The 27,043-nt window shown below is 40.5% G+C and overlaps 1 protein-coding gene across 1 annotated transcript; it reads left to right on the top strand.

Annotated features, from left to right (window-relative positions):
* The first annotated feature begins 250 nt into the window (after nucleotides 1-250).
* LOC139709174 (ATP-binding cassette sub-family C member 10-like) lies at nucleotides 251-25,081 on the top strand. Its single transcript, XM_071621128.1, has 20 exons — nucleotides 251-493; nucleotides 9,488-10,945; nucleotides 11,263-11,388; nucleotides 11,837-12,064; nucleotides 12,806-12,962; nucleotides 13,203-13,208; nucleotides 13,495-13,718; nucleotides 14,240-14,491; nucleotides 14,993-15,091; nucleotides 15,729-15,918; nucleotides 16,391-16,642; nucleotides 17,171-17,318; nucleotides 17,889-18,093; nucleotides 19,309-19,524; nucleotides 20,302-20,429; nucleotides 20,878-21,047; nucleotides 21,917-22,077; nucleotides 22,872-23,125; nucleotides 23,397-23,640; nucleotides 24,869-25,081. The coding sequence occupies exons 1-20, from the start codon at nucleotides 251-253 to the stop codon at nucleotides 25,079-25,081; spliced, it is 4,974 nt and encodes a 1,657-aa protein (XP_071477229.1).
* Nucleotides 25,082-27,043: the final 1,962 nt, after the last annotated feature.

Here is a 27,043-nt window from a genome sequence, read left to right on the forward strand (position 1 = left end):
AGAAAACGAACTGATCGTCTGTACTAAACATAGCCACGCCTCTGCCTAAACTGCTAGTTCTTATATGTAGCATTCGAAATATAAATACGTGTGCCAGAAGACCATCCATCTCCATCGACTTCGCTTCAGCTTCCAGCAGATTTAAATCCATTTCCGTGAAAGGGGGAGATAGTTGGAGGTAGCCAAATCGAAGATACCTCAAGATGTGAACAAAAATAGACTGGTCTCCGTCTATGAAGTATTGACCATGATGAGTGGGAGGATGACCATCAATAATCTTGCAGAAGACAGACCCTGGTTCCCGAGACAGGACGCTTCTTGTCGTCTGGTAAATCCTGCCGCCAACGTTCAGAGTGACACTTTCTGCGAGCGTGGCCTCTCTCAGAGCTTTGATGTCAGCTTTCAGAGAACCGAGTTGGAAGAAATCTGCCTCTTGCTCAAGCAGAGCGAGTTCGTCGAATCTTTCGGGCAGGACGAGTTTGCCACTTCTCATGTAGTTTAGTACATGACGGAAAATCTGCCCGTCACGATCGATCCGAAAATTTCCAGCTTCGTCTTTAGCGCTTTCAAATTGTCCACTTAGTAGAGAAGTGAAGAAGTTTTCAGGTTGACTATTTAAAGTAGTACTAGACGTCTGAAATACTATTCCTCCGACGTTTAACCCAACATAGGACAATGCCATCTCCTAACCGACTAAAAGTACATTACATTTTCACAATCGCCGATCCTGGAATTCTACATGAATTCTGTTGGCCGCTGTCTATGTGTTCAAAATTAACGAGGCACCATTATAAACGAGGTTACGAGGCACCATTATATGAATAGAACGAGTAATATACTATGCAACTTACCAAGCTAAATATGCCGATGGTGTATCATAGTAATCCCATCCGTCTGTTTGGACATTGATCCTTTTTGTGACAAAGGTCATTATGTATAGACAAGCAGACTAAAGGATCTTTTCGAACGCTAGTCGTGCGTGGGTACTTAGGCCCTATTGAATGCAGCCTATGCAGGAGAAAGTTCTCGCATACTAGTATTACAGATTTCGATAGTGTATTAATCGAGACCATGGGGGCATTTCATGAAGCTTTTTGTCAGACATTTCGTCCGACAAACTGTTAAAAACTACTGAAATCCTTGCATCTGATTGGCTTAGAGCAAATTTGTCCGACAAGTTGTCGGGCAAAAATGCTTCATGAAATGCCCCCATGTCTGTCTGACTGAAGTCGTATATCACGTAACATTCGGCTTGTCTCGAACTTCATTTCTGATTAATGAATCCGTGCATAATCTTGGAAATGAACGCTAAAATTCATCTGAAATAAGAAAGGCATGTACTATCACGTACAGTCATTATCATCTTTATCCATAAAATATGTACATACATATCCATACAATATCCAAATATATATATGTATAAATATATATAGGCCTATGTATATGGTATTATAATAATAATGATAATAATAATGCTACTACTACTAATAATAATAATAATGATATTAATTATTATTATTATTATTATTATTATTATTATTATTATTATATCATTATTACTGTTAACCCCATTAAAGCCACGGAATATTATTTTAGAGACGCATGTGTATATGTGTGAACATATGTATGTAACTTGTCTAGATGTTTGTCAGATACTAATAGGTCCTATATCGCAGCAGGAGTGTAGAAGTGTAATGATGCACGATATACATGTGTACGTCTGGTTTGTGTGTGTGTGTGTGTGTACGCGCGCGCGCGCGCGCGTGTGTGTAAGGATGTTTTATATCGTGAGGTTTAGTTCAAGTTGATTAAATATTTGCACTTTCAAGGAAAATCATACATAAACTAAGAATACATTCAATAATTTGTTTTCAAATAATATGTGTATAGACAACTAATAACTTTCAGCACATGCATGTAAAATGATCTCGATAACTTTTGTTTCTAACGTATAAATTGAAATAAAAGAATACTCCCTTGTCAACATTTCCGGTTTAAGAGGAAGAAATTTAGGAGTCTGCCATCTGAAGCAAGTGCATGCTTGATACATTGTTGATGGCAGCTAAAAGAAAGACATGGGGAAAAAAGAGAAATTTGCCACTGAAACTTAATTATGTTCTGCTCACTTAACTGGAAACAATAAAGGAATAAGTGTGGGGAAGGGCGGAAAAGATTTAAAGATTAAAAGTCAGTGAAAGAATAATTACTTTGAAAGGGAATTCCCGTCAGTTATAAGGTATAATAGACTGATAAAGAGTAGTCTTTCAAGCACAACATAAAAAAATGAACAAAATCGGAAAAATAGGTAAGTTATGACATATTGAAGTTTCGCTAATTTCTGCGAAACAGTTCCCATACAGTTGTAAATAATGGTATGCAAAATAATGAGTAAGCTGATGATGCTCTTACCTCATAATCTTCCATTGATCGTTTACTCTCCCCCCCCCCAAAAAAAAAAAATAATAATAACAAATGAATAAAAAAATGAGGGGGAAAACTCAAATTTTCTGTTGGCAAACTGTTAAAACTTAATAATGTTATTCCCAGCGGACTATCCACAAAATAATCATAAGTTATATTCATGTAAGGATTTTAGACTGCTATGAGCCACAATGGCGTTTGACAAACAAACAGTGAAGAAACAAATAAAAAACTAGGGAATATCATGATTTTATTTAAAAACTGTCGTGCAAATGGCAAATACGATTATTGTGAGGGGATGACAGAGCGATCGTTTATTCACTATTTACATATTCATATTGACTGTTAAAGGACTTTTTTTCTTGAAAATTGACGAACCTTCACAATTTCATAAATTCTTTAATTTTGTCCGATTTTGCTAAAATTAAATTTCACTCTTGTGCTTGTAAGATTTTATTCTCTCTTTTGATTAACTTTTGTATCGGATTTCCCCTTTTAATACGTAACATGACCATAATTTTTGAGAACCTCTTGCATCACTTTGGGTGTGAATGACATTTGGAAATGACAAAGATATTTTTTTAGGATACACTTTAACAGAGAGGTAGTTAAGAAAAAAAGCTCTACATATCATATTCGTGCGGGTGCCCTGATTGATTGTTAGCTAAAAATAAGCTTTAGGATTACTTAGGTGACAATCATCTGTTAAATGACGATTCGTATATGTATCGATATCAAATTGATACTATGTAACAAGAAAATCTTTCTTCTTCGTTATTTTTTATTTTTTTTTTTGTATAAAGGGGCCGAAGTTACCATCAGCTGTAGGTCTACTAATAGGAAGCCGTCATGGCTGTTGTACTGACTGTGCGGGTATCGTCGTCACACGTTCGCCTCTTGTCCAGAGCCCGTCATTAGCGGTTTAGCCGAAAGGGGGCCTTGGGCTGTTGGGAGCGTCTCAGCCTGTCCACACCAACTCTTTCTTGGCAATTTATGCTGTGACCATCAGATCAGTTATAATGTAATTGCCTTCTTCTATCAGGAAAGTGAGCACCTCCCTGCTTCTATATACAGTAGGAAGGGACCTATAGGCCCAGGCCCAGTGATCGGTTTGATATATCAGTCTCTCCTTCTTCTTACATAAATTTATTTTTATTATTATTATGGATAGTTGTTATTGACAAGGGGCTATTGGCGAATGACGGGTTTCCATAGATGCCAAGTTCAAAAATTTTTTATGAGTGAGATTTTCATAAGTCGGCATTTTGGCGCGCGCGCATGTGCATGAGCGAGGGAGCGAAGCGACTGAGCGAGGGGAGGGTGTATGAGGGGGGTGTCCACCCTCCCATGGTTGGGAGCTTTTTCAATTTTTAGCTCTTAATGGTACAAGTTGGTGCATATTTAAGTGACTATTTTTCACTTATTTTGAAAGACAAAAGGGAAATATGCCTGCAATTGCAACTCTTACTTTAATCCTTTAAGCTATGCTCCCAATGCGTGAGAAAAATGGGTGTCATGCGTGAGATCGTGAGACAGCCCCTAAATGCTTGAGTCTCACTCACAATGCGTGAGACTTGGTAGCTCTGGCGTTTCTAGTTAACAAAATTACATTATAACTGATCACATGGTCACATCATGAATTGCTGTGAAAGAGTTGGTGTGGACAGGCTATTCTTCTTTTTTTTTATGGTTCTTCCCTCCCCCTCTCAGGGGAGGACGAAAGACCACTAAAGGGCTTTTTACACTTGTAAATTTTTGCTTAGCCCCGGACCAACGGTGGGGCTAAGGGGGGGCCTTAGCCCCACCGTTGGTACGGGACTATCCTTAGCCCACTTTCTGTTTACACTCGTTTTTGCCAAAGTGGGCTAGCCCCACCGATAGTACGGTACTATCTGGCCCTGCAAGCAGGGGTTAGCACCGCAATTGCGGTGCCAAGCAAGTGAGTGTAAACAGAACGAAAAAATAATCCTGGGCTAAGCGACGGAGACGAAGTCCGACCCTAACTGACCAATCAGAAACGAGGTAATCAAGTGCTGCCGGTGCGTGCGTGTACGTGTACAGTACACAGCGTAATTATGAATATTCATGTGGTTTGGAAAGTCCGGGGCTAAGAAATACGAGTGTAAAAAGGTCAGTTTTCTCCTTAGCCCCGGACAAGAGATAGTACGGGACTAATTGGCGAGTGTAAAAAGCTGAACAAATTGGTACGGGACTAACGATAGTCCTGGGTCAGAGAAAGTCCGGGGTTAAGAAACGCAAGTGTAAAAAGCCCTATACTCTTCTTGGGATTGAATTCATGTTGACATTATTGGCGTGAAGCGCATCCGGGCAATTACCCCCAGAGGGCAATTACCTCCCCCCCCCCCCCCCCCCCCCCCGGCTGAATAATGGTGAGTGGTAAGGTATAAGAGTTAAGATTGGGGTTAGGGTTAGGTTTAGTGTTAGGAGTTTGGGTTAGGGTTAGGATTAGGTTCAGGGTTAGGATTAGGATTAGGGCCTGGGGAACTGCCCTAGACCCGTGCATGAATAGAATCTGATATATAGAAAAGAAGAATCAAGACTGATGTAAAAGAGTAAACACTATATAGTTGATCATGTCCTCGATTTGTGTTTAGTTTCCTGTGGATTCAATCGATTGCTAGTGATAACGAAAAGTTGACTCATCTTTTGCACAGAGGGGAAGACCCTCGGAGCGTTGCTAGACTTTTTTTCCAGGATCTAGTTAGCGTACTGTATCAATTACTGATTGTGTTTCCCGACCGTACACTCAATGGGCTCAATGACGGGAATTTTTGTTCGACATCCTGTATAGAGTTCGCCTCTAAAACTAAACAGACCTATTTTATTCATCTTATTTCACCAAATTCAAATACTTTGCGATACAGGGGATTATATGCAAAAATTAAGTTTTGTGCCTCTTATTCATGGCACTGAGTGAAAGTGGGATATGGGGTCTTATACTGTGAAAACTGTTTGAATGCAATAATAGTCCTATTAATGTTACTCTACAACTATATTCTCTACATTAGCAATGGAATAATTAGGCTTACTTGGTCACGGCCCTTTTAACTGAAATTGGCCAGTTGGCGAAAGGCCTATAGAGGAGCCTATTGAATTTTTTTTTTCTCCTCCTGTCACTGTGAGATACCGAGGTGGTGAACTTACTGTGGGACCCATGACTAGCCGCGATCTATACGATATCCCTTGTGACAAGCGGGGAGTTATCAGAATACTACCAATTTTGAATTCTTTTTGATTCATTTTCGCACCTATAGTATTTAATATAGGTATAGGTACATGTATTATAATAAATGAGCATCAATGAATTTGATGTCTTTAGTTTCACCAATATAGGGCCTAAGCAATTAAACCGTAGGCCGTATGCACTAGTTACACGAAATGTCGAAAGTTATAATTTAGGTGCGCTTAGTTGAACCCAAATCTATAACTAGCTACCTCAGAGTGGTTTATTTCTAAGAAATGAAATCGTAATTGCATGTACGAGGGGTTTGTGAACACTAGATAAATTTCATGAATGAATGTATCCCTGTGAAACTTGTTGAGGCTACAGATTATTGATTATGGTAGGCCTATACTATTATGCATCATATTATAAGGATATTAAGAAAAGAGGTTATAAGCATAGGTCCTATAGGCAAACCTACTTTAGACGAACAAAAATTAAAGTAGAGTCGAGAGACCTAAGAAAGATGGGACTGTTTACTTTAATAATTAGCAAGTGAAAGTGCTATAGATCTTCAATGAAAGCTGACATCGTTACAAAGTGGCTGACTATTGCTAGCAACGATCTAGCCCTTATGTGCTGGAGTTGCTCAGTTATAGATCAAACCAGGGAGGTGGGAAACTCACACTTTCACCGACAATAGAGAAAAATGTGAGTGTTTATATTAGCACTGGAGGATATAGGGCCTTTAGAAGTGAATATATTCACCATCGACTTTATCTATAAGTTAAACTATAAGCACCTATTTGAAAGATGCATTCTTATTTCAAATTTATTGATCATTTATTCATTTAGGCCTATTCATTCTTAGAGCAAGAATCAACCTTATAACACGGCAGTCGTATACTTTGGCAGACTGTACAGCGCATGGTACGCAATGTCCTCCTAATCAATGCAAAAACGACTTAGACAAACACTAACTTGCCAATGAAAGAACACGTGCGCTATTTTGGTGGCAGTGACTGCATGGTTACGCAGGCTCTATTTACCACTGTTTGGAGTTACGTAATGCCGTAGATACAGTCCAGGTCAGCAGGCTAACGCATTGACATGTGCACAAAATGAGAACTTTCTTTGATTTTGAATGATATCATGGCTATTTTTACCCAGCACAAGATGTTTACTTCCTGTGGGTCGCATTCCTGGATGGGTATATATCAAGGATTCCCGGTGGATGAAGATGATCAGTCCATCCGACCAGGTTGCCGACGGACGTTTTGTGGTCGTCTGCAGTATCTTGTCATATCTTCGAGATCTTCTCAACCAAGCAACTCTCGATCTCGCAGAAAACAGATCCACAAACGAGTGCAGAGCTCTATCGCCCGTCGATATATGGGACAAATTGGGAGCTGCTCCCTCGCATGCATCATTTCAGTATCATCACCTAAGGCTCTAAGCTGATTAAGCTGTAAGTGCATGTCCTCTAAACTATATCTTGCGTCTACGTCTCTTTTCAAAATTTCTTCTCGTGTCGATCCCTAATTGTCAAGCATTTAATTGTGTTAGACTAACTGAAGTATGCATTCTCATTCACCCATTATTATTAAGTTGGTGTGTACGTAGTGAAAGTGGGTAATAGACCTCCATACCTCATGATTCGTACCCCAGTGCTAATTTACATATTTTACATAGACTGCAATTTATTAAGGTTCTGGATCTTGATAGGTGTAATGGTAGCTGCTATATATTATTATTAAGAGTTGGCTGACTTGAGAACAGTATGCTATGAATCGAAAGAATAAGCTCAGGCTAATCTGAATGGTGTAACACTCACAGCTTCTTAAAATTCAAGAAATATAGATATTCAAGGGTAGGGCCTACCTAGAACTCTAAAAAAGCAAAGCAAAAAAAAAAAAAAAAATGTAGTCTAGTATTACAGGTCCACCTACCTGAGTAAAATCAACCCTATGAAAGCAACCCTACCTAGAACACTCCATAGATAAAATGTTCTTGTTTTCTACATTAGATGGGATGTAGGCCTAAATATCACATAGATTACAAGTCTAGAGTCTGCAACACCAGATTTAGAATACCAATTTATGACAATTTAGAGTTCTACAAAGTATTAAAAAACACTGTTTAATTACTGAAAAAAACGTGTACATGTCTGTTATGCATGATCCACATAATAAATGATGTGCCATATGAAAGAACATCCAGGTATTAAATTTTGCCTCAGATTGTGTGAATTCAGTGAATGCATGCAGACTTACAGGGAAAGTACACAGGTTGACACTAACACAACAGCAGTGAAGTTTGAGGAAAATCTTACCATCTCAATCTGTAAAAAGTGACAGTTTTTATAGACCTGATTACATTTGTGTGCATGCTTTCCTCACTGAATAAAAATTAGGCAACAACAGTCAGTGAAGGCAAGGTGCATTTAAATTGAATGACGTATTAAAAAAGACAATACAAAATTTTATGAAACAAAATCAATGTAGCTTCATTCTTTTACTATTTCAGTTTTAGCAGGATTTTTTTTTTTTTTACTTTAGCAGGAGTTTTTGTAGGAATGAATGACCTCTCGACTTGCCTCCTAACCAAAAGGTAAAGGGAATGATATGGCCCATGATAATGTCAGAAACAAATTGAAGGAAGTATGTGCATTTTACATTGAAATTTTCGTAATATATCTCCACTTCTGTGACATCAGGAATTGTGGCCTAGCTTCCATCATGACTACGTACAGTTTTAACTATAGATCTGAAATAATACTTTGCAAATAACTTATGAACTGATTGGCTAGTGATTACAAATTGTCCCAAACTTCACTTCTGTATAATCTTGCATGCACGAATAGAAATTAATTTGTAAAGTCTGCTTTCATCCTTTGAGAATGTGTTATTACATCTTAAGGTGATAGATATTCAGATAGAGAAAAGGGGGCAGGGATGTCCTCCCCACCCCGTAACATCTAATGTTGCTTTGTGAAGGAGCAAGTCTCTTTTTCTTCTTCTTCTTCTTCTTCTTCTTCTTCTTTTTTAAATCAGTGTGCTAGCTTATTATGAATCCCTGAGAGGGAAGATTTTAACCTGACAGTATTGTCCAAGAACTTTAGCAGAGCTACAACAAAACTGAAAGAAATATTTGGGGAAAAAATCACTGCAAAATGGTTTTTGTACAGAAAGCTCAAAATACAAAATGAAGTGACACAGTGACTTAATATCTCTTTCCTAAACTTTTATGAATTCCATGATTTAATTAGAAAAAAAATATATCATTTGGATTTGCATGCGATTTGCACAATATCCAGGTGACGAGAGAGTGCTGCTGAGTATTAGGTTTACATGCTTGTAGGGACTTCCGCCATTAGAAGTATCGATTGACCCTCATGATTTCAACTTGTTGCCTTGCTACTTAGAAAGCATGGAGCACTCTTGCAGTGATACCTAAATGTGACAATGCTGTAAGAATTACAATCATTGAAATAATTAGCTTATAAAGTTAGCTATTATATCTGAACCTCATTTTGTAGTTCTTTTTGCTTTTACGTGCAACCAATACATTACCATATATGTCTGGATTCTACTTTTTGCTTGATATGAGATGCTTTCAAAGTTCTCATCCTTTTACCTCACTTCCTCTTTTTTTTTTCTTTTGCTTCTTCTACAGATCTGTTTTCTCATGTTTTTTCTTGTTTCTCCTCACCATTTTTATGTTTTGCTTTCTGTGACAAACAAAGCAAACATGGGATCATGTAAAAAACAATGGGAAACATGTCTGATGTGTGACAGTTGCTGTACTCATCACTCAATGCCTTGAATGGTGCTTTTATAGTTTGCATAATTGTTTGTTTGTTTATTTGTTTTTTTTCTTCAGATCATGGCCAGTGTGATGGGCGTCTCAGTGGAGAGGTTGTGTAGAAGAGCTCCAGGCAACAACACAACCTGGCAGCACGATTTTCATGAAGGCCACTGCTACGAGAAACTAATGATCTTTCTCCCGAGTCACTGTTTGCTGGCCATCATCAGTGCCTTCTATGTCATCCAGATCACCACCGAGTCGGGCAGTCCCGGCCTGAAGCAGTCGGTCGTCCAGCGTGCCAGGTTTTTCATTGCAAGCCTGTATGCCCTGCTCCAACTGCTCAGTGTGTTGCTGAGACAGGTTCCAGTGGATGCAGGTTTTTCTTTTGTGGACCACCAGGTTGACTGCTTGGTGTTCGTGGCATGGTTCTTGCAGGCCTTGTACCAGTGGAAGCTGCGATGCCGGAGCTCGGAGTCCATCGGGACCCACAAGCCAGTCATCATTGCATGGTTCTTGACACTGCTGGCAGTGTTCTCTCGTCTCACAACCATTCTTGGGCACGTGCTGAGTGGCAACAGACCTGTGTCGATCAGTGAAGATGGTCTTGTCATTGTTTGGACTGCTCTCCACTTTCTGTACCTGATTTCTCTGTGCCCCACCAGAAGACATGCCCAAACTCAAGAGGAAACTGAAGCTGATGATGGATCATCTGGTTGTGTGAGCAAGACTTCAGGTGAAGAGGAGTCGATGCAGGCGTCGCCTCCACCCATGGCCGAACCAACCAAGCTGGATCTTGGAGCGGGAGAAGACTCTGCAAGTCTGCTGTCAAAACTAACATTCTGGTGGACCCGTCCCCTGCTGTGCAAGGGTGCTGCTGGTCAGCTGTCTCAGCCAGAGGATGTCTTCCACCTGTCAAGCCAACTTTCACCGAGTCGCGTCGAAGCTCGTTTTGCCACCGTATATCCCCAGAGCTCGTCTGCCTTTGCCGAAGACGTGTTTGCATCAAAGGAGTCGGACCCCAGCAGCAGCAAAGCTGGTGAGCAGTCAGGAGCTGCCATCTCTAACATGCAGACCAACAAGCCATCTCTCCGTTGGGCCATGGTGAGAATGTTTGGTCCTCAGATGTGTCTCCTGGCGTTCTTTAAGGTCGTAGTGACTGTGTTCATATTTGCCGGTCCGCTGATGCTCAGCGAATTGCTTTTCTTCATAGAGAATGGCACGGAACCCAAATACCACGGCTACTACTATGCCACAAAGTTGTTCCTGGCCATATTCCTCTTCGCCACTCTTGACGCTCACTTCCACTACCGGCTGAGGAGGCTCATGCTCAACGTCCGCTCTGCCCTCGTCTCCGTTATCTACCGCAAGTCTCTGGCGGTAAGTGGGACCACACTCTCTGCCTTCACCACGGGCCAGATCATGAACTTCATGACGTCGGACACTGATGCCATTGCCGAATTCCCCATCAGGATGCAGTTTATGTGGATTCTCCCTGTAGAGATGGCTGGCTCCTTCTACCTGATTTACAGACAGGTTTGTCCTACACACACCCTCATCATCCCTGGTTGTCTTCTATACCAAACACTTCCATAGACCCCCATGAAATTCTGATGACGCTCATAGTGGTTTTAATTGGCCTCTATTATTGTTTTTTTTTTTTCATGAATTGGCTTCTTATTCAAACCAATAAAAGCTCGTTATAAATGCAGTACATATAGCCACCTGAAACATGAGCCTGACATTTATTTTTCAGAAAGTGTATATAGGGTACATAAAGATCAAATGTCATGCTTCCTAATCATTAGGGAATGAGAATAACCCTTTCTTCCTTTTGTCTTTGTGTTTTGAAGGTGGGTGTGTCTTTCCTAGCTGGCGTAGGATTGATGATGATACTTTTACCCATCACCAAGTTTGTCAGCGTGAGGATAACGAAGGCACACAAGCGCAAGATCAAGCAGCTAGACAGGAGAGTCAAGGTAATGATGCCAGGTCATGTGACATATATGACTAGAATAATCAGGAAAAGGGGTGGGGGATTGACAGTACAGTAGGGATGGAAAGATTGAAGATTCAATATGATGAAGTGGCTTATAGTATGTAATGGCAAGGAGAAATGTACGAAATCTACCTCTTTATCCATAGGAACTTGAAAAGATTGCATCAACTCATTTTGAGTGGGATCAGAAAATGTGCCCTGCATATGGAAAATTATAATGTCTGTGCTTTCATACATTATGAAAATGTCATGCGGTTGCTTACTGCAGAGATTTTTTTTTTTTTTTTTAAGGGAGACGTCTTCGGTGAGGTTAAGCACCAAAGAAATTGTGTCAGCTGTGTAGCTGTAGCAATGATCTAATCCTGTGGGTGACCATGCCCACCACCTTGCCAGGAATTGTCATTCTTTTCCCTGTCTCATTCCCCTAGGTCATGACAGAGATCCTCAAGGGTATCAGGGTCATCAAGTTCTACGCCTGGGAGGCACACTTCAAGGAACAGGTGGGGAAGTGGCGGTCCAAGGAGCTGCGCAGTGTGCAGACGGTGAAGTACCTGGAGTCCGTCTTTGGCTTCACCTGGGGCACCACACCCATCCTCCTCTCCATCCTCACCTTCTCCCTCTACACTCTCCTTGGCAATGAACTCACTGCTGCAAAGGTTAGGGAGTTCTGGCAGTCATGCTCATTTTTTTTTTTCAAGATTAAAGGATAATTTCACCTTAATATACATAAGGATTGATAGAATGCAGCAACGTCACAAAAACACATCAGTGAAAGTTTGAGGAAAATCGGACAATCCATTCAAAAGTTATGAATTTTTGAAGTTTAAATGCTCCCTTCGCTGGATGAGAAGACTACTACAGCTTGTGATGTCACATGCATACAATGATATAGGAAATTCGACATACTTTCACTTTTCTTACATAATAAAAGAGAACTTGGCTTGCCTCTCTCAGAAGGCAGGGGGAATAATATTACCCTTTACATACGTCAGTGACAAATTGAGGGAATGTGTACTTTTTTCAAAAAATGATATTTTGTGAAATTTTCTTTATGTATTCCTTATATTGCTCTGCTCATGTAACATCATAATAAAAACTGCAGTAGTCTTCTCATCCTGCTGTGACTGTGCAGAAACTTCAAAAATTCATAACTTTTGAGCGGATCGTTTGATTTTCCTCTAAACATATACTGATGTGTTCTATTAATATTGCTGCATTCTCTCAATCCACATGTATATGAAGGTGAACTTGCCTTTTAACCGCAAAGTGAAAATATCATTATTTAGGAATGAATGTGGAATTAAGTCAATATTACAGGTTGAAACAGTTCCACTCACAGCCAGATAGATTTCAAAACATGAAATATTTGATTTGCACCTTCTGTATTTCCTCTGTAGGTGTTCACATGTTTGTCGCTGTTCAGGCTCCTGGTTGGCCCTCTCACGTGGATGTCGGGACTGTTGAATTGTACCATAGAATCGTGGGTCGCCCTCAAGCGCGTCCAGAAGTTCCTCGACCTCAAGGAGTCAGACTTTGAAGAGTACTACCGGTCCGGTAAGTGGTAGTGGGACTAGCTGTGAGGGGCTGATATAACATTCAATCATTTATTTTACTCATTCACAGTGAAAAAGAGATGAAGCAGACATTGTGCCTACTATAAAGTGCACATTTTCAGCTGTGTGATGGTTGTCATTTGATACAAAAATTACATGATTAATATGTATGTGGTCGTATTTTTGTTTGAACAACACTGAGATATCCTAATTAGGGAGAAGTTGATCTTCCTCCAAAGAGAAAATTGTAGCATATTGCGATTAACCAGTAACAAAATAAGAACCAAATGAGAATAAAACCTGTTTAAGTTACAAAGAATTTTTTGACATTTTGTGTCATAATATTGCATGGGGTAATTAAGATAGCCATGTGGGGATTTAGGCCTACTTATGTCTTAATTACATGTGCTGCTAGCTGTGCAGCTACTGTGCTTAATTTGAGTTGACTATAGCACGCTTTTGACATTTTAATATTATGATTGTGATAACTGATATATATAATATTTTTCAATTTTACCACTAATCAGAAAAAGGTCTTGCAGAAGGTGAATGCTTGAAGATTGCGGGAGGAAACTTCCACTGGGAGCGTCCAAAGCGGGACGAAGAGGAGAATGAAGATGATGCACAAGATGAGGAAGAAGACTGTGACAACAATAACAACAACTCCAAGGACAATTCACTTGATGAAAAAGATCAAGATTGTGAACAAGTGGAACACATTGTGAAACTGGAAGACATTGACCTCAGCGTGCACAAGGTATGTCCCAGGTCCGATGTTATCAAAGCTTTAGCAACTATTCAAAGATGCTATAATTGGAGTGACCATATGGTAGCATTACGCAAACAGCCATCATAGCTGTTTGCATTAGTTGCAAAAATCTTTGTGAAATGATCCCACTGACTGAAATATGAGACAATAAGTGCTTTGACTGGCAGATTTTACTTACTGATGATATCAACTCTGCCATGATAAGTTGAGGTACAATGTAGATTGCCTACCAGTGGCCACTGTTTGGATACGTATGACGGTCTTTATACTGGCAATTTAGTTTGTGGTTAAACTTCTTTGTGCAAGCTAGCTCATCCTGTGAGCAGTTTTGCACACCACAAAAAAAAAAGGTGTTTGGGGTTGGTTGTCATTTTGAGCTCCATAATACCTTGTTTGTGAGAAAAGACATATTTTAGAGCCATTATAGTTTTTGATTTATATCCTGAAATTATAATTTTTGATATATATGCTCTCTCTCTCTCTCTCTCTCTCTCTCTCTTGACTTGAAGGGCCAGTTTGTTGGCATCGTGGGTCAAGTCGGGTCGGGTAAGAGCTCCCTCTTTGCTGCTATCACAGCTGACATGGTGAAGGAGGGTGGCAGCATTGCAGTGGCTCACCTTGACCGGGGCTTTGGTCTGGCCACCCAGGAACCCTGGCTGCAGCAGGCAACACTGAAAGAAAACATCCTCTTCGGGAAGGCCTTGGATGCGGAGTGGTATGACCAGGTCATCGAGGCCTGTGCTCTGAAGGAGGACCTCAAGGTTAGCAAACAGGAGCATTAATTTATCCAAGTGTGCTCAGTTGGAATAATCATGACTATCATAAGACACCCTGCTTTCAATTTATTCATTTCATATGATATGATTTGATAAGTGTAGATTGGATTTAATTTCATTCATTTATTATTGTGGCTAAAAAAAATGAAAATCTTGACGCAAAAGTGTCATGAGTTACTCACAACATCACACAGCTAGGGCCCCCATCCTGAAGATACTACTACAACATGGTACTGTGAAGATGTCTTTAATAGGGGAAAGTTATAAGTTATAGGCAGGGGCATATTCTGTCATAGGTAAAGCAGTTTGAAATCATATTGGGTATTTCATTGTTACCTTATTTTCGTAGCAATTATTGGCCAAGTTGGTTGGTCACATTGTTTTAGAGTGGATCTTCATATTCTCCATATTACGACTATTGCAGTGATAATATAAATTTTTTAAATCCGTAGAGATGATTTTTTTTTTTTGGTCAATATGTCACAGATTCTGCCCTCTGGAGACGAGACAGAGATAGGTGAAAATGGAGTCACACTCAGCGGAGGTCAGAAGGCGAGAGTGGCCCTGGCGAGGGCAGTCTATCAGGTAAATATTTACTCATGTGCACGCAAAGTAGAGGGCACAGATAAACTCTCTGGTATCCACACTCATTCTGTTATGTTAAAGCCATTGCCATTACATACAATTTAATGTTGCTATGAAGTAATGATCCGTGAATCTGGCTGAAAATACTGAGCCTCGACCATCAATAGGATGTCAAGCAATCTTATTTTGATTTGCTCAGCTATACAGCTACAATGAAAACAAAGACAGCCTACTGGGATGGAACGTACAGCCCTTCAGTCCAGTGTACTCAAGCGCCCGAATTAATGAAGGTGGTACGATTGAAGCCATGGTTTGAACCATGGACATTTGGATGGAGCACCAAGTGTCACATGGCCAGTCATTTCATCGACAAAATTATGATTTTGTAACGAAATGGTCATTTCGTCGACAACAAATTGACTGATTGCATAACAAATAGGCCATGCGACACTTGGCACTCCATACAAATTGTCCATGGTTTAAACCATGGTTTCAACTGTACCACCTTCATGAATTCGGCCCAAGGAGTTTACAAATAACCAAAGTGTGCCAAAAGATGTGATGATCCAAACTGAGTGCAGTACGAATTGAATTTGTATCCCCTCCTACTCCCCGTGTGTCTGATGGCCAAATCCAGGACAGCGACATTTACCTTCTGGATGATCCTCTGGCCGCAGTGGACGTACACGTCGGTCAGCACATCTACTCCAAGTGCATCATGGGACTGCTGCGACACAAGACCCGCATCCTGTGCACCCACCACACCAAGTACCTCACTGAGGCGGACCTGGTGGTGGTCATGGACGGCTGCAAGGTCACTGATGTCGGTGAGTGTGACAGTCATATTGCAAGATGACCAAGAGATGTCTAAGCATTATATTGATGCTATACAATGTAGTTGGCTATAATATAAGGTTGTCTGTTCCAATTGGAATGTGGAATGAATAAGGTCATGAATTTTTTACTTATGAATGAGCCATAGAACTATTTATAGTAATGGGATTTTGCTTTAAAATAACATCACAAGTTGATAGTGACTGTAAGGAACTCAGAAATGATGGATAGGAATGGAAAACTGATAGCAACTTTATAAACGTATTCCCTAATTATACCCATGTTTCTTATTCTATTTCATCAGGTGTGATTCATAATGGTTCATGCTACTAATCAGGGAGAAGCATTACGTGATGATAGGATTATTTGTGTCAAGAGAGAAAAAAGATACATCAATGAAATACAATTGTTCTGGTAAGCCAGTCTGTAGAATTGCTTCTAAGTTACTGCCATATTCGACCACAGGTCCACCCGACAGTGTTCTCAACCGATCACAAAACACCGCCAACCTCCAGTTCAAGGAGTCGACAACCAAGAGCAGCGATGGGGACAAGTCTGCCGGGGCAGACGAGCAGGAAAAGAAGAGCAGCGGCAAACTGGTTGAGGAGGAGGAGAAGGAACAGGGCGTGGTGAAGTTTGACGTCTACAAGATGTACCTGAAGGCTGTCGGCAGCAAAGTGGTCCTGGCTTGGTTCACTCTGCTTCTTTTGATCAAAGGTACTGTAAAACGAAGAATGCTTGCATGCGTTTTAATTTCACGAGAGCCATGAGTCACAAAATCAAAATGCACAAGAAGTTCTTGTCACACTATATGCATTGAATGTTAGAGGCAACTCGTGAAAATTTCATGCCGCAAAAATATCATGTTTTACAGTATATTCATCCAGCTCTGTGTGCATCTCTGCAAATTCTGTTCTGTGATTTAAGTATATATTACTGTATCAAAATATCTTCATATGTTTGTGTTGACTGCCAAAAATTAACTTTTAGAAAGTCTCTGGTAGATGCATTTAGATGGTAAATGGATTTAATCATGTGGTAATATTCTTTTTCTCATCTCTGGACTTCTGCCATTTGTTTACTTTTTAACCCATTGAGGACAGACTGATTTTGCTACCACACAAATTTCCCATAGACATAATTTTTTCTGCCTGAGTATACTCGGGACTTGCCCTCAACGGGTTAAGTACAAAGTTAACAATAGAAAACTTGCATTATGACCATCGTAATATTGTTTGTCTTCAGCCTCAAGTATCTTTGGTGACTGGTGGCTGTCTCAGTGGACGTTCAGTATCAGTCAACAGAGGGCAGCACACACCCACAATGCCTCAGCACTGACGGCATGTCAGTTGTCCTATGCAGAAGAGATTGATGGTTCCCTGGATATTTGCCAGTGAGTGTATTTCTGCTGTCATTAATAGAACAAAAGCTGAATAGATGATATACAGAGCTATATCAACTGAACAATTTTGATTTTGTTCTTATAGAAAGCAAAAACATACTGTAGAAACTTGCTTTCAAGAGGGTTTAATGTTTGTCAATATTACAAAGTATTGTTGGCCCATGAATTTAACAAAACATGAAAATATTGCCACCTGATCTTAAACAGACAGGCATTAGTGCATTTATTTATGATAGCCCTGATGTCAAATTGCAAAAGCAACATCTTGCAAAAATGTCTGTGACCTTCACATTCAAGAAAATATCTGTACATGAAAATAACAGTTTTTATATACAATGTTGTTTTTACAGGTCATAGAAGACTAATATATCACATATGTAGAGAATTACATTTTGTGAGAAATTTGCTGTGTCTTAAAAGTTGCCAAAGCTGGCTGAGAGAACAACAGTTTGACCTGTAGGACCACTGCAGTAATGCCACTGAGACTGTTCACAGGCAAGATCAGTGGTGCTGTTCCATAAAGATTTAACCTTTGAACTCATTGTCTTCTGCCTACTCCAGGTCAGGGACTGATTCGTCCTTGTACATCGCTGACGATGGTGATACCCGAGAGACGACAAGCAGCCTGGTGTTCTATCTAGGCGTCTATGCCGGTATCGTGGCCGTCGGATCCCTCTCCACATTGGCCCTGGAGCTCTTCTTTGCTCACACCTGCATCAAAGGCGGGGCCATCATTCATGAGAAACTGCTAGACAGCATCCTCAAGGTTAGTGGTGGGTGCGAGGTGAAAGCTAGGGGATGAGCTCTCTCACCCCGGTGGATCAGACCACTAAGTCTTAATTTTGAGGTCCTTGCTTCAAGTCCCATGAATGCAGTGAAAGTGCACCCTTTGCAATTGTTTAAAGGCACTAGTTTTGCATGATTCAGGTCTTTGGAGATTTCAAGTTTTCATTTAGGCCTGTCGTTGGTTGCTTGAATAAACATTTGATTGCCTTCTTTAATACAGGGCACTCCCATTACAATGAATAGGGTTATTATTACATTTTGTCATGGAAGTAACACATTCAGGTTCCAAAATTATCTTAATTTTTTGTATATCTTTTTGTTCTGTTATGAAAAAAAAATCTGATACAATAAAAAAAAAAATGCAAGTCATGAGGACTTCGTTATAGTTAACGGGAGTCACCTGTAGTCATTTATAAATCTTCAATAGTCAAACTCATACTTATTTTGATGTCAGTTTTCTGCCTTGCATACACACAATGGAGCTGCATAGACATAATCTATACAGTTGTAGATGTGTGGCTCTCCAAAGGCAGAGCTACCAAGTCTCACGCATTGAGAGTGAGACTCAAGCATTTAGGGTCTGTCTCACGATCTCTCGCATGACACCCATTTTTCTCACGCATTGGGAGCATAGCTTAAAGGATTAAAGTGAGAGTTGCAATTGAAGGCATATTTCCCTTTCGTCTTTCAAAATAAGTAAAAATAGTCACCTAAGTATGCACCACCTTGCACCATTGAGAGCTAAAAGTTGAAAAAGCTCCCTACTGTGGGAGGGCGGACACCCCCGGACACATCCTCCCCTCGCTCAGTCGCTTCGCTCTCCCGCTAACGCACATGCGTGCGTGCTGAGATGCTGAGTCATTAAAATCTCACTCACAAAAATTTTTTGAACTTGGCATCTATGCAAAGGCTGTTTTCCTTGAGGGATTATTTTCACCGACCATGTATTAAGCTCTATTATACACATCATGCGAAAGTAACTTTAAGTTTGTTGGCAATGATTTCTTTCATAAAGTTGTAGGAACCAAATGGCCTCTGTATACATTGACCTGTTGAGGATGGGTTAATTTTGCTAAAACCCATTTCCGTAGACACCTGCCCGAGTATACTCGGAATTCATCCTCAACGGGTTAAGAACTTTTAAAAGGTTGTTTATTAACTCACATTTCTTTTTCTTTCATTCTCTTGTCACTAGGCTCCCATCTCTTTCTTTGATTCCACGCCGCTGGGCAGAATCATCAACCGCTTCTCCTCCGATGTACGCACCATCGACAGCCACCTGCCCGGTCTGCTCTGTGCCCTGCAGAGGAGCTGCCTAGCCTTCGTCAGTGCCATAGCAGTCACCTGCAGTGGCCTGCCCTGGTTCTCCCTCTGCCTGATCCCAGCGGGGGCGCTCTACTACTTCCTGCAGGTTGGTCAAAATTTTGTCTTTTATGCTGCTGGTCTCTTTTCCAAAAAAGCAGCACAGTGCTCTGACTGTTTAGGTGCAGCGCACTGCCATTGTAACAAACACAGTTATTACGAAATTCCTGTTACAATGAAGTAAAATTTCAGGTCCCAAAATAAGTATATATACATATATATAACTTTATATCCTAATACTTTATTTATTTGGTTAGAACTAAGCGTAACAGTAACTAAAAGTATTTGTTCTATAATGAACAAATACTGCAAGTCTCGAGGACTTTATAATAATGGGAGTGGCCTATGTATGCGTGTGTGTGTATGCATGAATCCATTTGTGCGTGAGTTCAGTATGTTCAGTGTGTAAACTACGATTTCACACCAGAATTTTTTAAAAGATTGTACAAATATTGGCATTATAGTGGAGCATTTGTGTGTGTGTGTGTGTGTGTGTGTGTGTGTGTGTGTGTGTGTGTGCGTTCGTTTTACCAATAAGATAATAACACAAGTACATTCATGGGAAATTAGCAACTTCACAGAGTCGATCTAGGAAGGTCTTTTCCGTACATGTATCACTGTGCACTTCAGAATGGTCTTTTCTGAAGAAAGCAACTTCTGAAAGGACAAAGGAATATTTAGTTCTGCAATGATTCAGTGAGGCATTTAGTGCAGATACAAAGCTCTCATCATAGCTAGTATGCCAAAATCTTGTGACATCAGACAGAGAAATGATTGATACCATCACGGCACCTCTCTCTCTCTCTCATTCTTTCTTATCCAACAGCAATACTACCGCATGACGTCACGTGAAGTGCGCCGCATCCGCAGTACCTGCAACTCTGCCATTGCTAGTCATTTCTCCGAGACGTTGGCTGGACTCCCTGTCATCAGGGCCATGCGGGCCTCACGACGGTGAGTCACTCCTTTATGTTTATTCTTTGTATCATGCTTGATATCTCAAGCTTCTGATCCTGCCTGATACTAAATTTCCAACGTTTCAAAAGATCTTCACCAGTAACTCAACAACTGCATGCTGTTACTGTATATACTACTACTAATACTACTGCTACTACTTCTAATACTACTACTGCTGCTACTGCTACTACTTCTACTACTTCTACTACTACTCCTACTTCTACTGCTCCCACTACTACAACGTTACTACAACTAAAACTTATTCATCTTCATAGTTTTCTTTTCCTTCTTCATCACAATCATTTTTTTCCCGTATCATTTGTGTTTCATTTTCTTGTTCTTTTTTCCTCTTTCTCCTCCTCCTTCTTGTTTTCCTCCTACTTGTACTCATTTATTTTTATCTTTTGATAACATCATTATCCCATTTTTATTCCATTGTGAGCAGATTTCAGAAGGATCACCAGAAGAAGCAGGAGCTTTTCCTCCGTGCCCGGTACAACTGTGAGAGTGTCTCCTTCTGGCTGTGGTTCCAGCTGCAGATGATAGGCATCGTCATGGTAACCGTGGTGGCCCTGATGGCGGTGGCAGAGCATCAGTACAGACAGGTGGATCCAGGTATGTGTCCTGTCTGAAGATTTAGTAAAGCGCTTTGCAATTATAGCCATTTTCACTTTAACCCGTTGAGGACGCGCTGATTTCCCATAGACACTTGCCTGAGTATACTCCGGACTCATCCTCAACAGGTTAATGTATAGTAAAACCTGCTCTATACATATCACTTGTCCATACCGACCACCTGCCCAGTGACACCCATGGCAATTAATTTGCAGAGAAAATGTGTAGTGAAGTACCTGTATGTAGTGACCACAGATTTGGTTTCCACTGAATGACCACTCAGCGACACATGGGCACAGAGTGACCAGATCACTATATCTTTGTCGTGTTGCCAGTGCATCAAACAAATGGCACTGAAACTTGTGTACAAATAAGACAATCATTGATTGTTTGAAAGAGTATGGCAATTAACTAACTCTATATAGGTTTATGATACACAATGAAGGGGAGGGATCGACTTCTGACAATAAAATAGCCGAGTGGAATGCAGCTGTTAAGAAGCACATCATGAGATATGGAAGTGCTGAATAGATGTTTGTATCCGATATTAGTCAACCCCCCCCCCCAAAAAAAAAAAAGAAAAAAAAGAAAGAAAAAAAAAGAAAACGCACCGTTCATAATTATCAGAAGGAATAGATGTGCTACAGTGCTTGTTTCTGTTGACATTAGCGTAAAATTACATGCTCTTTCATATTTCATATCAGGTTTCTCATTATCTCACTTGGGGATGTTCAAAACATGAATCCCCACCTCAACCAGTACTGTACAGTCCCTTTATAGGCTTTCTCTAGAATGATGAAAATGGAATGAAACATTCAAGTTTACCTTATATCCACTAATATTGTATGTCCCCCTTGTGAATACGACAGGTATGGTTGGGATGGTCCTTTCCTATGCCATGTCCATCTCCCACATTCTCATGGGATCCATCATGCAGTTCACTGAGATGGAGAAACAGATGGTCAGCACAGAACGCACCAAGCAGTACATTGAGGACATTGCCCATGAGCGTCAGGGTGGCCGTATCAAGGTGAGCTCCTTTAACCCCCTCCCCTTCCCCTCCCCCTCCCCCTCCCCTTTCCCCTCCCCATTCCCCTTCACCATCCACAAGTACTTCAACAATCGAAGCCATTCAGAGATACCAAATGTTACTTTTTTGCTTTATTTTGTACTGTTTTTGTTTCTGGCCATTACTGCAGGTTTTATGGAAAATACTGTTTTTCCACCAAAAATCTGCCTTTTTAGGTTTTACAATATGATACAGTGCACTCCCATTATCAACGAACATCATTACAACTAAACTCTTGTTACAAGTAAGTAAAAATTCAGGTCGAAAAATTGTTATCTATTCTTTTTACATATTATGTTATTGTTTGGCTATGACAAAATTTGAAGAAAACTACCTGTCCCGAGGACTACATTCTATTGGTAACTGCCTTTACTACAGTGGTGTTTGATACAAGGTGGGCATCTCTGCCCATCCCTCCCCTCCACTTGAATTAAGACCTACACACAGTGGCAGTGAGATATTATGTGATGTAGGGCCCATGAACGGAATTCTTTAATATTGATAAAGATTTTGGTCCAAAAATTACTCAGTTGTGTGGTTATATCTCCTGGATTGTGGAGATGTAATCAATAATTCTATGCGAATGCCAACTGTTATTTTGTTTGCGTTTTTTTTTTTGGGGGGGGGGGGGGGCTGGGGTCATTTTCCTATATCTTTGTGTAGATTACTATACATGATCAAGCAAGCTTACATTATGTGGAAATGATGTCATCACCATTCTAAATCCATTCTAATTGGTATCAAACTCTTCACAGCCACCAGCTGGATGGCCGAGCAAGGGAGTGGTCAAGTTTGATGACGTCCAGTTCTCCTACTGCAATGACCACCCCAAGGCCCTGGACGGGGTGAGCTTCGAGACCCACCCAGGGGAGAAGGTGGGCATCGTGGGCCGGACGGGGTCAGGGAAGTCCACGCTGTTCCTGGCCCTTTTTAGGATGGTGGAGGCCCAGGGGGGCCGGATCACAGTGGACGGGGTAGATCTGGCGGACCTGTCGCTGGAAGAAGTCAGGTAAGACATAAGAATACGCAAGGAATGGAGGGAGAGTTCACACCAGGGCAAAACACTTCCCTCTTGTATTGTTGTTTCTGTATTTTTTTTTTTTTTTTGGTGGCAGTTCCTTTAGCTGTACCTGTAGCCGTTTGTTTATTCATTTACAGGACCTAATGATTACATCTGCCTACTATCTACGAACATATACCTTCACCCATCCTCACTTTCATACAAATGACAAACTTCTTATGCAGACTTCAAGTATTGTTGACTGCTTTCCTCCTCCCAGGTCCCGGCTGGCTATCATTCCCCAGGATCCCTTCCTCTTCTGTGGAACCGTGCAAGAGAACCTGGACCCTGTCAGTCAGTTCACTGACCAACAGCTCTGGTCAGCCCTGGAGAAGTGCCACCTGGGGGGCGTGGTCAAGCGGATGGGTGGCCTGAAGGCCCAGGCTGGGGAAGGGGGCAAGCTCTTCTCCAATGGTCAGAGGCAGCTGCTGTGCCTGGCCCGAGCCATGCTGACCAAGGCAAAGGTGAGACTGCATTCCCTGCAAAGTTACTTGTGCAAACTTTTTATTTGGATATCTTTGTTAAATTTGACCCATAGCATGTTTCATAGAAAAACCCCCATACAATAAAGCATGCACAACTTCACAATAAGCTGTTTGGCTGTAGAGTAAGATATAGTCAACCTTGCCTAAGTGGAATTATATGTGGACTGAAGAAATGGCTTTGACTTTAATAGAGAAAATTCAACAGTAGGGATTAACCCTAATCAGGCTGGGGGGGCGGAATCCGCCCCCCCCCCCGACGTTTCGCGCAATATCTTCGCAGCGCGATAAGCTCCCGCCGCGATGTTTCATGACTTATTTCTTTCAAGTATCGCGCAACTTTTGAGTCCAAAATTGTTGCGCCTGCCGTTTTGACACGACGCCCGTTCGAAAAAAATTTGTCAACCCCAAAATTGCTCCAAAACGTGATTTTGTGTACAAATCCAATGCAAATTGTGTTTTTTCAATTAATTCACATAAAAATTCATATCTTGACTTAGAATGGATGAAATTAATTTATTTTAGCATAATAAAGCTTCGAAAAATGTCTGTGACAAATTTTGGCCAAAAAACAAACAAGAACAAAAGGTCGAAAAACAAGGAAATACATAAGAAATTCAAAAAACAATCAAATACATAAGAAATTAATTTCGATACAGATTTTTTTTTATCCTATGTCTCGGGAGAATAATACAAGAAACATTTTAAAAAAGAAATTAGCTTAATTAGAGCATTAATAAGTGATTTAGAGCCAAAAACTGATTTTATGCATAAATTACAATAATTAATTGATATAAAATATAAGAAAAATTTTTCGGAGAAAGCAACCATACATTTTGATAGTATATGTCGCGGGCGTCGCATGTGCCGATTTTCGGCGCGATCACGCGTTCCATAGGCGAGATCTGAAGGGGGGCGGATTCCGCCCCCCCCCCCCCCCCCCCCCCCCCAGATATAGCATAGCCAAAAAAGCCCAGCCTGATTAGGGTTAAAATAAATAGAATATCAAGAGAAGGGGACTTGAAAAGACCTTTGACTCGGGTGATTATTTGACTTGTGCGACTTAAGCGAGGTTGCTTGTATTTCCTTTTTGTTCAAATATTTTCTTTAAAAAGGAATGTCATGTAATTTTGGTCTTGAAAGTGCTGAAAAATCCAAAAGGGGCACATAATTGACAACGGAATTGTGTTCTTCTAAAATGTTCCAACAGGTCTTGTGCATCGACGAAGCAACGGCCAGTGTCGACATGGAAACGGACGAGCATCTGCAGAGGGCCATCCGGGAGGAGTTCAAGGAGAGCACTGTCCTGACCATCGCTCACCGCATCAACACCATCACCGATAGCGACCGCATCCTGGTGATGGGTGGGGGCAGAGCTGTGGAGTTTGGTGAACCCAACATCCTTTCTTCCACCTCTGAGTAAACCCCTCCCCCCTTGTGTGCTTCTCAGCAAAAAATTTCAAAACAGTTTAGTTCAGTACTTTGGAGGGGACTAAAAACAGGCGTTTCCTTGGGTGCTTCCTCAAATAAAAATTCAATTGCATTCTCAGTGACCATACAGTTTGTAGTTCCCTAGATTCTTGGATACGGGAATAAAATGACTTCCTTTGAGAACACATTAATTGAACAAAAACTCAAACAATTTAAGGTCTATCACTTACCTAGGGTAGCCTCTCGGCGTAATCGCTGTTCTCTCCCATAGGGCTCTACCATTGTCATTAAGTACCCAGCACCCTAAGGTACCAGTGTTTATTGTATAATATGCTCATGTCAAGTGGCGCATGAGTCAAACAAATTTTTCCAATGCAGGAATAATGCAAACATCAGCAAAATACTCCGTTCCAGCTGAGATCAAATCCATCATTCTATTGCATTATGTCACCTTGTTCAGTCAGTAAAGTCTATCTAAATTAAGACATTTCTATATAAGGATATCATGTGTTGACATAAAACTCATATTTCCTTATAAAAAAATGACTTAAAATTCAATTGTAATTGCCTTTGGTATTTGTCTCCATTATGTTTAGTGCAAGCCGTTGTTGCAGCAAGTACTGGTATTTGTTGAATGACAAAATTAAGAGCTAGATTGTATGGTCAGGACAATCTCATGTATGTTTAAAGGACTGGAAGTGATTATTGCTATTTCTTGACATTACTAAATTATTATTTTTTTATCTTTTTGGACATATGTTGTTATGATGAAAATCATTATTATCATCATCATCATCATTATCATGTTTTTATGATTGGTCTCATTCTTATGATTGGCATCTGTTGGATGTGATCATTCAAATATGTATAACGTGATTCAGTACAAATTGTTCTTTAGGTATCTCAGGTGGTATCACAAGTGTGTCTTCTTGTGTTCAGTATGAAGTGTGTGAATTACATGCCATTGTATTATGTAGTACTGCAGTGTACTGCTTCAGTCAATGGAACATTTGTACAATGTATACGTAAAGTGACACAAGTGTGTCTTCGTGTTCAGTAAGTGTGTGAATTATTATGTAGCAGTGTACTGCTTCAGTCAATGGAACATTTGTACAAGGTACATGTATACGTAAGTGACACAAGTGTGTGTCTTTCCGTGTTCAGTAAGTGTGTGCATTATTATGTACATGTAGTACTACAGCGTACTGCTTTAGTCAGTGGAATATTTGTACAATGTATATGTAAGTTACCTATTTGGGCAAGTGTGTGATGAATACACTTACATTTTCCATAGCGATGCTTTGCTGAGTTACTTCATAGAAGAAACCTGATAGCCCTGTGGAGGGCCAATGTGTGCTATCAGAAACTGGTTTGGAAAAGTTTACTGTATATTAAGCTCTTATTTTCGCGAGGGTTTAATTTTCGTGAATTTCGCAAATCACAGTTGGATCGCGAAAATGTCTCCATGCGCCCTGTTAAAAGTGCATTAACGTAAGCATTGGCGTCAATTCGCGAAAACAACATCTCACGAAAATGTCTGTGGCCTCGTCATTCACAAAAATATCTGTACGCGAAAATAACAGCGTATACAGTAATTCGTTGGCTGAGAATGAGAAGGCTTAACTGTTAAGAGGTCTGGAACTCTATGGATTTTAGTGGCAACTTTACATGCTCTTATCATTGTCACCCAACAATTTAGTGTCAGTATGGGACTGCAACACTGTATAACTAAACATTTTTGTGTGCATGAAACTTAAAATCAAAGTTGGCGAGGAGCTAATATTCGCAAAAGTAAAAGGAATGTGAAAGGTTAGCTTACACAAGACATTGAATGCCAGTTACAAGTCGTAAAAGTTTCATGCCACACAAAAAAAACACTGCTGGCTCTTTATGCAAGATAGTCTCATGCTAAGATCACTGTACATGTACACTGATTTTTGTTTCGTTGTTGTGG

The sequence above is a fragment of the Diadema antillarum genome, unplaced genomic scaffold (genome assembly GCF_040938485.1).
Source record: "Diadema antillarum isolate AM-2024a unplaced genomic scaffold, OU_Dant_1.0 seq00001411_RagTag, whole genome shotgun sequence".
NCBI classification, from domain to species: domain Eukaryota; kingdom Metazoa; phylum Echinodermata; class Echinoidea; order Diadematoida; family Diadematidae; genus Diadema; species Diadema antillarum.

Excerpts from the sequence above, each read along its gene's own strand:
- LOC139709174 (XM_071621128.1), top strand. The coding sequence starts at position 251 with ATGAGTGGGAGGATGACCATCAATAATCTTGCAGAAGACAGACCCTGG. Across the intron at positions 11,389-11,836 it reads AGCTAGACAGGAGAGTCAAG|GTCATGACAGAGATCCTCAA; the intron begins GTAATGATGCCA and ends TCATTCCCCTAG. Across the intron at positions 23,126-23,396 it reads CTGTCGCTGGAAGAAGTCAG|GTCCCGGCTGGCTATCATTC; the intron begins GTAAGACATAAG and ends TCCTCCTCCCAG.